The sequence below is a fragment of the Schistocerca americana genome, unplaced genomic scaffold (genome assembly GCF_021461395.2).
Source record: "Schistocerca americana isolate TAMUIC-IGC-003095 unplaced genomic scaffold, iqSchAmer2.1 HiC_scaffold_208, whole genome shotgun sequence".
In the NCBI taxonomy this organism is placed as follows: Eukaryota; Metazoa; Arthropoda; class Insecta; order Orthoptera; family Acrididae; genus Schistocerca; species Schistocerca americana.
Genome location: NW_025725915.1, coordinates 180,149 through 191,091, shown reverse-complemented (window position 1 = coordinate 191,091; position 10,943 = coordinate 180,149). Strand labels below are relative to the sequence as shown.

Genomic DNA, 10,943 nt, shown 5'->3' with positions numbered 1-10,943 from the left:
ATAGTGGGCGGCAAAAAAACAAAACAAAAACCAAACAAAAACATTTCACATTTCACCCTCGCCATGTATGATGTGCAAAAAAACAAACCCGCAAACGGCCGTCGTTACGGTGACACAAAAGTCGCCGATCGCACTGTCCCCCCTCGCAGACGGGTAACACACACACACACCCCAACAACACCAATGGGTCAAAAACCACGCCAACGAGGCGTGCCACCATTCCACGCCACGGCGACCAACCTCGTGGCCGTACCCCGCGCAACACGCTTTGACGCGCCCCCCCACCCACAATCAAAATGCACACATACATCACAGCCGTCCACACACACAAACAACAACAACAATTCCGCCCTTCCCGCAAAAGGCAAGTTGGTGGCCCTGAAAAGGGCCGTTTTGCCGCTCTCGCAACGGAGGAGCCTTCTCCATCCTTCCTTCCATTCCAGAGCCACCTCCTTACTTGGAGCTCGTGTACTTGGTCACCGCCTTCGTGCCCTCGCTCACGGCGTGCTTGGCCAGCTCGCCAGGCAGCAACAGCCGCACAGCGGTCTGGATCTCGCGGGACGTGATGGTCGAGCGCTTGTTGTAGTGCGCCAGGCGAGAAGCCTCGGCCGCAATGCGCTCGAAAATGTCGTTCACGAAGCTGTTCATGATGCTCATCGCCTTCGACGAGATGCCCGTGTCAGGGTGCACCTGCTTCAGCACCTTGTAGATGTAGATGGCATAGCTCTCCTTCCTCTTGCGCTTCTTCTTCTTGTCGCCCTTCGAAATGTTCTTCTGCGCCTTGCCAGCCTTCTTGGCGGCCTTCCCGCTAGTCTTGGGCGGCATCTCGAACCAACGTACGGCAGCAGCAACACCAGTAGCAAGCGCTCCGCTCTAGTCAGCGTCTCCCCACACAGTGGCACCCGCCGCCAGCCGCCGCCGCACCTTTACCAGCTCGCCCTGTTGCGGCCGCCGACCAATGGGGCGCGCGCGCAACCGGCCGCCGCACCCGAGCCCATAAAGCACCCCCACCCCGGCTGCGCCGGCACGACGCACAACGCACGCACGCACGCACGCACGCATTGCGGTTCGAGATGTCGGTGAGAGAGGATGCTTTACTTGCGAAGGGTGTGGCGGATCGCCGTCCGTCGGGGCCAGCTCAGGCGACTGAGTTGATCCCGGTGGCGGCCCCATCCGGCCCCCCACTTATGACGAACCGGCTTTCGACAACTGACGCTGACGGGTTTGACTCCTCGGATTTTGACGCGCACCCTCGTGATCGAGTGTTCATTCTCATGAACAAACTCGCCCACGGGGGCCCCTACCCTGGTCGAGAGGACGACGAGGCGGCTATTCTCGCCTTCTGCAACATTCAGAAGGCTGCCGCTCTACCGCACACGAGGCAGCATGTGTCGGGTGTGCCACCGAGAGCCCCGCCGGTCGCCTCGCACGATTTTGCGGTCCCGGCGGTGGCGGCCTCGGCGGGAGTTGCGCCGCTGGCCTCGACCACTGAAGAGGTCGATGTGCCCCCGGTTGCCCCCCTGGCCCCGGAGACACGAGAAGAGCCCGTGGCTGCGCTAGCTGCAGCTACCGAGATGGAGGACATGGACCTGCCCGACGCAAATCTGGCTGAGGCGATTGCCGAGTCGGAGCGCCGTGACACCGACCTTGACGCTCCCCGCGCGCCCAGAAAGCGCCGGGCTGTGACGCATGACGACTCTGACACTCCCTCTCAGACATCTGAAGGAGCGAGGCCGCGGAAGAAGGCCACAAGGGCCTCCCGCACCTCCACCACCGAGTCTGGGCTGACTCTCGCGGGCTCCTCCCGGAGCACCGCCGCGCAGAAATCGACGAAGACCACGCGGCGGCCCACTCGTTCACCTGCTGCTTCCCGACAGCCGGACGAGGATGGTTTTGTCGCCCCGCCCCGGCGGCACACTGCCAGGGCCGCTGCGCTGCAGCTACCGACCCCGCTGCCGACCGCCAACACGTTTGCGGGCGTCAGCGACGATGCGATGGAGGATGGCGCCGCGCCTCCGGCGCCGGCCCAAAAGAAGCCGCCGCCTATAGTCATCCAGTGGGCTGGCGGATACAAGGAGTTCCAGCAAAAACTGGACAGGGTGGCCACGTCCGCCACTGTCAAGAACGCTGGCCGTGACCTTTACAAGGTCACAGTGTCGACCAACGAGGAGTACCGCGCGGTGATGGACGCCATCTGCAAAGATGGCCTCCCGTGCTACACGCACCCCTCCGAGCCGCTCAAACTTCTGAAGGTGGTATTCCGCCACCTTCCCCTCAAGTTTGGTGCGGACTACCTTCGCGAGGAGCTCGAGGACCTGGGCTTCGGCGTCCGGTCCACCGGACTAATGAAGTCTCCACGTACGCATCGCGACATGCCACTGTACCAGGTTGTCCTCGTTGACAACCTGGAAAATCGGAAGATTTTCCAGGTGCAGCGGGTCGGCCGTGTCAAGGTCGCAGTGGAACCTCTCCGGGCCAAAGGCAAGAGGGCCCAGTGCTTTTCCTGCCAAAGGCTCGACCATGTTTCCCGCTACTGCTCCATGTCGCCCCGCTGCGTTAAGTGCGCGGGCGGGCACGAGAGCAAGTCTTGCGGGCTTGCCAGGGAAGACAAACCGACGTGCTGCAATTGCGGCGGCACGCACGTTGCCAGCTATCGAGGCTGCTCGGCCTTCAAACGGGGCCGAAATCAACCGAGGGGAGGGACCGCTCCTTCTCGTAAGGTGCACCCGTCCACCAGCTTTGCTGCCGCCACCAAGGGAGGACCAGCTTCCGCCACCCGAAGTTCGGCGCAGGTGGAGCGTGAGACGCGGCCACCGACCGCGCCGTCCACGGCTTCGCCCGTGGGGGTGGCAGCCCCCGCGCCCACGCAGGGCGCGCGGGCTGCCGCCCCGCGCAGGCGTCGCCGGCGTGCGGGCCGGGCCACCCCTGCCGCTGCACGACGGACTGTCGAAGACACTCTGCCGCCGCAGAGGACGACGCCTCATGCTGCGCCGCGACCGGCTGCCGATGCTCCGCGGCAGTCGCCTAGTACGGAGCGGCCGCCACCGGCCGCCCCAGTGGCGGAGGCCGCCCCAGCGGCCCCCACCGCCCCCATGGCCACCGACGCAGCTGAGCTCCGATCGCTCTTGCGGTCGTTGAGCCAGCTGCTCGAGCAGCTCCCGGTGCTCGTCACCGCGGTCACGTCGGCCCTTCAGGCCGGCGTTGCAACTCCGCCGTGCCATGGATAATCGCCATATCCATGGCCTCACCGTTTGCGCCTTCAACGCAAACAGCTTGGTCCCCCAACAAGGGGAATTCAGGGAGTTCTTGCGCGACGAGGCAATTGACATCTGCCTCGTGTGCGAGACCTTCCTGAAGCCGGGAATACACGTGAGGGTGGCCAACTATCGGTGCTACCGCACCGACAGGCTGACCCACGGCGGAGGGACGGCCATCTACATCAAGGCGTCCCTCAAACATCACGAAGTCCAGCTTCCGCCCCTCGCTGCAATGGAGGCCACTGGGGTGGCTGTCACCACGACGGCGGGGGTCATCACCTTCGTTGCGGCCTACAGGCCGCCGAGGGGACTGCTTCAGGAGGCTGACGTCGACGCCCTGCTGGCACTGCGCGGGAAAGTCTTCATTGCGGGTGACTTGAACGCCAAGCACCCTCAGTGGAACTCCCGCATCACTAACGCCAGCGGCCGCCGCCTCCTTCGCGTCACGCAACGGCATGGTGCGATAGTACTGGGGCCTTATGAGCACACCGTCTTCCCCCATCGCGGCCAGTCTGACGTGCTCGACATCGCCGTGCTCAAAGGTGTTGGGCACTTCACGTCCGCCACCGTTAGATGTGCCATGTCGTCCGATCACCTCCCGGTGGTCTTCGACATGGACGTCATCGGTGCATCTATGCCGTCCGACCGCCACAACTTCCGAGGCATAGACGAGGCGCGCTTTCGTGTCGAGGTCCTCGGCCGCCTCGAGGGCGCGCCCGATCCCGCTGTGCAAGGGGCTGACGAAGCGTTGGCCTTCTTCACGCGGCACACACTGGCTGCAGCGGAGGCGGCCACCCCCAGGCGGCCAGGACGGCCGCGAGAGATGTCGCGCCAACTCCCGCCACACATCCTCGAGGCGATCACAAACAAGAATCGCCTCTTTCGGGAGTGGCAGCTCACACGGCTGCCTGACACGAAGCGCCGCCTCAACAGGGCGCGGCGCGAGATTCGGGCCGCCATCGACGACCATCGTCATCGGGACTGGGCGGGTCTTGTGGCCACTCTTACAACGACGGACGGCAGCGCTTGGCGGACCGCTAAGCGTTTCCTTCGTCGTCGTCAGCGAGTCCCACCTCTCCATGTGGGTGCGGACGTTGTCTGCGAACCAGATGCGAAAGCAGGCATCCTCGCGGACACGTTCGCAGAAAACTTTCAACCTGCTGATGGCGTGGTCGATCCCGATCACGTCCGTCTGGTGGCAGAGCGCCTGCCGGTTTTTCTCGCTGCGCGACAGGAAGACGACGTGATCGAGCAAATCACAGCCGAGGAAGTGGACCTGCAGCTCCGTCGTCTCAACCCGAAGAAGGCGGGTGGCACGGATGGTGTCACCAACTGCCTGTTGCGGATGCTTCCGCCGGAGGTACACCAATCTCTGGCGGACATCTTTAACAGTATCCTCCGCTCTGGGACCTTCCCTTCCGCGTGGAAACACGCGGAAGTGGTTGCCATCCCCAAGAGCGGCAAGGATCCACGTCAGGCCGCGAACTACCGGCCGATCAGTCTGCTCCCGTCCCTCTCAAAAGTGTTTGAGAGGTTGTACGCGGAGCGGCTGCTGCGCCACGTGACGGAACAGCATCTCATTCCCGAGGAGCAGTTTGGTTTCCGGTGCGGCCACTCTACCACGCAGCAGTTGCTGCGCCTCGTGGAGCAGGCGATGCGAGCGCTGGAGACGCGGGAGTACCTAGGGGCGGTGCTTCTCGACGTCTCCAAGGCCTTCGACTGCGTGTGGCACGACGGCCTCGTGTACAAACTTTTTGCGCACGGGGTACCGACGTCGCACGTAGTCCTGCTGCGCTCGTATCTCTCGGGACGCACTTTCCACGTCCGAGCAGATGGAGGCACTTCCACCGACCGGCAGATTCGAGCGGGGGTGCCGCAGGGGTCGGTCCTCGGCCCCCTGCTGTACTCCCTGTACACCGCCGACGCCCCGCGGGTGGCACGCGTGGAGTTGGCACTTTATGCCGACGACACGGCGTTGTTCACCCGCAGCATGAATGCGGCCGAGATGCGCCGTCGCCTCCAGCTCGGGTGTGACGTCCTGGGCGCCTGGTCCACGAAATGGCGCTTGAAGTTCAACGCTGCGAAGAGTCAGGCTGTCATCTTCAGCAGAAAGAGGCTGCCACCGGACCTACCGCCGGTCACGATCATGGGGGGCCCCATCCCCTGGTCGCGGACCGGCAACTACCTCGGGGTGACGTTGGACAGACACCTGACGTGGCTGCCACACATCCGTGACGTCCGAGGGCGGGCAGTGGGGCGCCTTCGTGCGCTTTACCCACTGCTCAACCCGTCATCGACTCTCCCTCCACGCCATGGCCTCACCATGTACCTGTCCCTTGTTCGGCCGGTACTGGAATACGCGGCTGTGGTGTGGGGTAACGCGGCCGCGACGCACATTGCGACGCTCCAACGACTGCAAAACAGGGCGCTGCGACTAGCGCTCCACAAGCCACCTCGCTATCCGACGAGGCTGCTCCATGAAGAAGCTGGGATCCCCTTCCTCCGGGATCGCTTCCGGCAAATCGCCCGGCAGTTCTACAGCAATGCAGAACGGTCTGGCAGCCGCTTGATTCGTGGTCTGGGCCGCCAGGTCCACCACAGGCCAACGACTCGTTGGCCAGATCTACTGCGAGAGTAATTATCTCTCGCCGCCCGATGTCGAAACGGAGGGCGTCACAATGAACGACGCCCAGTGAGGACAGCTCACCCTGTTAGGTCCACTGCACCCACTAACGAGGTCCCCGCAGGAACAGCAGCTCCGCTGCTTAGACTGCCTTTACACCTGGCTTATGTAGCCAGAGTTTTAATGCGAGTGCGAGTGAGTGCGCCGGCACGCACTCCGCTGCTCGACTCGCTGCCGCTCGCACCGGTCGTTTTCGTTTCCGTTTCGTGTGCACCGTCGCTAGCCCATCGCCATGTCCGGACGCGGAAAGGGAGGCAAAGTCAAGGGCAAGTCAAAGTCCCGCTCAAGCAGGGCTGGGCTCCAGTTCCCGGTCGGCAGAATCCACCGCCTCCTGCGCAAGGGAAACTACGCAGAGCGCGTCGGCGCCGGGGCGCCCGTCTACCTCGCCGCCGTCATGGAGTACCTCGCGGCTGAGGTGCTCGAGCTGGCCGGAAACGCGGCCCGCGACAACAAGAAGACGCGCATCATCCCGCGCCACCTGCAGCTTGCCATCCGCAACGACGAGGAGCTCAACAAGCTCCTGTCGGGCGTCACCATCGCACAGGGTGGTGTCCTGCCCAACATCCAGGCCGTCCTGCTGCCAAAGAAGACCGAGAAGAAGGCCTAAAGGAGGCCAGGCAATCGCAGCCGCCGCGTGCTCCCCTGCACGCAACGCGCTTTGCCGGCTCGGCCCACAACAATCGGCCCTTTTCAGGGCCACCACACAAACCTACGTCCAAAGCAAAATTTCAGTCGTCCTCGCCGCACCTTGTTTTGTTTTAACTTTGCACCGTCACAGCACAGCCGCCGCCGGCGCACGTCCGCCATCTTGTCGTCCACACAGCCCGTGTGGCCCAAAACACACACACACACACACACACATTTTGCACGGTCGCAGTCGCCTTCCAAACCGACAACGGCAGCAATAATGACCATTGTTAAAGGGAGGCGTGTCGACACACCGCCCTCCACTCCCGCGCGCAACGGCCGTCGACACGAACGAAACAGCTGATCCGGCCGCCTATGCCCACACGCCTTGCCTCGGAAACCCCAACGCCGCCGCCGCAAACAAACACACAGAGCCAAACCACGCAAGCAAATAATCACCGCCTCTCGCACAACAACACACAGCCCGCCATCTCCGTCGCGATCGATACAAAGACACACAATAACAAACACACAAACGAAGCAGCTCCACACACAGCCAGCCACATGACACGTTTCCTTTCCTTCTCCCCTCCCAGTCACATCACGTCGCTCAAACGGAAAGAAAGAAAGAAACAAACAAACAACACAGCGCACACACGCAGCAACAACAACACAGACTCTTTCGCACTTTTCAACTTCCGAACAGTGTGGTGGCCCTGAAAAGGGCCGTTTTCTAGTCTCTCCCACCCACAAGCACGGCCGCGGGAAGGCCAGCGCCCGCTGCGACGCAGCCTAACCGCCGAAACCGTACAGGGTGCGCCCCTGCCTCTTCAGGGCGTACACCACGTCCATGGCCGTCACAGTCTTGCGCTTGGCGTGCTCAGTGTACGTCACCGCGTCGCGGATCACGTTCTCCAGGAACACCTTCAGCACCCCGCGGGTCTCCTCGTAGATCAGACCAGAGATGCGCTTCACGCCGCCCCTGCGAGCCAGGCGGCGGATGGCGGGCTTCGTGATGCCCTGGATGTTGTCGCGCAACACCTTGCGGTGCCGCTTGGCGCCACCCTTGCCGAGCCCCTTTCCTCCCTTGCCGCGGCCTGTCATCCTTCCTTCCTCGGGCAAAGCAAAACGTGCACAAACAGCAGCTGCAGCGGCTGGCGAGTCGGCTACGGTCTGCGCCCAGCGCGCCCGCCGCCCCCCTATATAGACTCTGGCCCGCCCTCCCCCCACCACGCGCAACCGAGGGCATATAAGCGCAGCACGGAGGCGCGCGGGCCCGTTGTCAAGGCAGCACCGGACGCCGCGCCGCACCTAACCTCCACGCACGCCGCTCCGCTACCGCTACCGCTACCGCTACCGCCATGGCCCGCACAAAGCAAACGGCCCGCAAGTCCACCGGCGGAAAGGCGCCGCGCAAACAGCTCGCCACCAAGGCGGCGAGGAAGAGCGCGCCCGCCACCGGAGGCGTCAAGAAGCCCCACCGCTACAGGCCGGGCACCGTCGCCCTGCGAGAAATCAGGCGCTACCAGAAGAGCACAGAGCTGCTCATCCGCAAGCTGCCATTCCAGCGCCTAGTGCGCGAGATCGCCCAGGACTTCAAGACCGACCTGCGCTTCCAGAGCTCCGCAGTCATGGCCCTGCAGGAGGCCAGCGAGGCCTACCTCGTCGGCCTCTTCGAAGACACCAACCTGTGCGCAATCCACGCCAAGCGCGTCACCATCATGCCCAAGGACATCCAGCTCGCGCGCCGCATCCGCGGCGAGCGCGCCTAAACCGCGCCGCGGCACCGCACCGCACCGCACCGCACAAACAAAAACGGCCCTTTTCAGGGCCACTAACATCTCTCCGTCGCGAGCAAACTTTGTCGGTCGCCTGCCTCTCGCCCCGCAACCCAAAAACAAAAAAAAACCACCACTTCCCGTCCGTCCGCCACACCCGCTCACTCTGCCTGCCTGCTAGCAGCGCGCAACAATCACACATCATCCCTCCCCGGCGCTCAAAGCGCACAATACCCAACGGCCGACGTCACACCGCACGGGTGGCTGGCCGGCCGCCGCTTTCGTTTCGAAAACAAAAAAAACCCGCACTCCACTCCGACGGCCAACGGCCAGGCAGGCGCGCGCGCTCGCTCGCTCTACGCGCCACCGAAATCCCCGCCGACTCCTTCCACATCTCAACGTGCCCCCCGTTGCAAAACATAACACACACACACACACACACACAAAGGAACAAAACAAAACAAAGACCAGACACGACTCGACAAGACAGACATCCGAGACGAACGAACGCAGGCAAGCCAACCAACGTATTCAAACAAAACAACGTGACAGAAAAACCAACCGTCGGCCGCCGCCACAAACACGGCGACAATCAACCACGACAACAACAACAACAACACCGCTTACCGCTACCGCCGCCCACACCCGCCACCGACCCCCGCAATCCAACCACCACGGCACGCAAACAGCATCCCCACGGGCATACAGAAACGCCAGACAGACACCCACACCAAACGCAACACGACAATCAAAACCTTCCCCGACGTGCTTTGATGGCCCTGAGAAGGGCCGTTTTGGGCCGCGCGTCTCTTGCGCGCCACTAGACGACGACGGGGGGTGGGGACGACGGAGTCAAGCGCCAAACCCTTCCTTTCTCCCATCTCTTTCTCCTCTACTCTACTTCTTCTTCTTGGGCGAAGCCTTCGCCTTAGACGGCGTCGTCGCCTTCTTCGGGCGCGGCGCCTTCGGCTTCTTCGTCGGAACCTTGGCGGCCTTCTTCGCCTTCGACGGCGACTTGGCCTTGGCCGGCTTGGCCGCAGCCGCCTTCTTCGCACCCGCGGGCGCGGCCGACGCCGCAGACGCCTTCTTGGCGGCGCCCGCCTTCCGACCGGTCGCCGCCTTCACGCCACCAGCCTTCTTTGCGCCGGCCGCACGGGCGCCCTTCTTCTCCTTGCTGGCCGGAGCGGCGCGCTTCTTCTTGGCACCGCCAGCACGAGCCTTGCCGCCCTCGGCCGCCCCCCCGCCGCCGGCGCCGGCAAGCTTGAACGAGCCGGACGCGCCCTTCCCCTTCGTCTGCACCAGCTCGCCCGCCACGACGGCCGACTTGAGGTACTTCTTGATAAACGGCGCCAGCTTCTCCGCGTCCAGCTTGTAGTGCGCGGCTATGTACTTCTTGATCGCCTGCAGCGACGACCCGCCGCGCTCCTTCAGACTCTTGATGGCGGCCGTCACCATCTCAGAGGTGCGCGGGTGCGCAGGCTTGGCGCGCGGCTTCTTCGCAGACGACGCAGACTTGGCCTTCTTCGTAGTGCCGGTGGCGGCGGGTGCCGCAGCAGTCTCGTTCGTAGCCGCCTGATCTGCCATTTCGACGACGCGCGTAACACACAGCGAGAGCGAGCGGGACGGCAGGCAGGCACGCAAGCACAGCACAGCAGCAGAGCAGAGAATCACAAGGCCCAGCCAGTGTCGCGGGCGGGCGCGGACGGCCGAGAGAGCGGCCGCCACTCTGCGCGCCGCCGCGCCGCGCCTCCCGCGCTTGCTACCGCCCAACGTCCGACAGCCTGTGCGGAGCAGCCCCAAACCTGCGCCACAACCGCCCGCGCCTTTCAAACCACCGAGGATGGGGCTACACACAGCCACACCACAGTCGCCAACCAGTCGCCACGGCAGCGCCGCAAACCACGGCCAAACTGCAGCTACCGCGCGCTACAGCCTGGGTCGGCCCGCCGAGAATCGCCGCCCCCGCCCAAATGCCGCCCCCACAGCCCCAGCCGACGACCCGCCACAATGGCCAAACCTTCGGCAAAACTCCCACACCGTCGCCGCGGCAGCCCGGCCAGCGCGGCCGGCGCCACAGCCACACAAGCCGAGGCGTGCGGCGATGACGGCCGTGCAAACGCGCCTCCGCCGCCCCATCGCCTTCCGTCGCCCTCCCGCCGTTTCCCGATCGGCCCGCAGCCGTCGGGCCACATCGCGCGCCGTCCTCCTCCTCTCGCCCGCCAACATTCACAGCCGTTTCTCAACAATTGCCCGCCGCAAACGGACGCCGCCTGCGCAACAGGCGCCGCCGCCCCTCGCCGCTTCCGACCCAACCCCTCGACCGAGGCAAACCGCAATCCGAATCTACAGACCAACCCAATCTGCCGTCAAGCACACACGACAGCCGACCTTACACGTTACGCGTTACACATTACGTTTACACGTCTACGTTAGGTTAGGTTAGGTTAGGTGGACGTGGGTTAGGTTAAGGGGACTTGGGTTAGGTTAAGCGTCAAACTTAGGTTAAGCATTCAAACACGTCAGGCGTCAGAGGTTAGGTTAGGTTAGGTTAGGTTAGGTTAGGTTAGGTTAGGTTAGGTTAGGTTAGGTTACACGTTA

General features: G+C 63.6%; 1 protein-coding gene across 1 annotated transcript; it reads left to right on the top strand.

Moving 5' to 3' along the window:
* The first annotated feature begins 1,073 nt into the window (after positions 1-1,073).
* On the top strand, positions 1,074-5,953 carry LOC124574418 (actin cytoskeleton-regulatory complex protein PAN1-like). The gene is made up of 3 exons (XM_047131149.1): positions 1,074-2,212; positions 2,738-3,121; positions 5,848-5,953. The coding sequence occupies exons 1-3, from the start codon at positions 1,074-1,076 to the stop codon at positions 5,951-5,953; spliced, it is 1,629 nt and encodes a 542-aa protein (XP_046987105.1).
* The last annotated feature ends 4,990 nt before the right edge of the window (positions 5,954-10,943 follow it).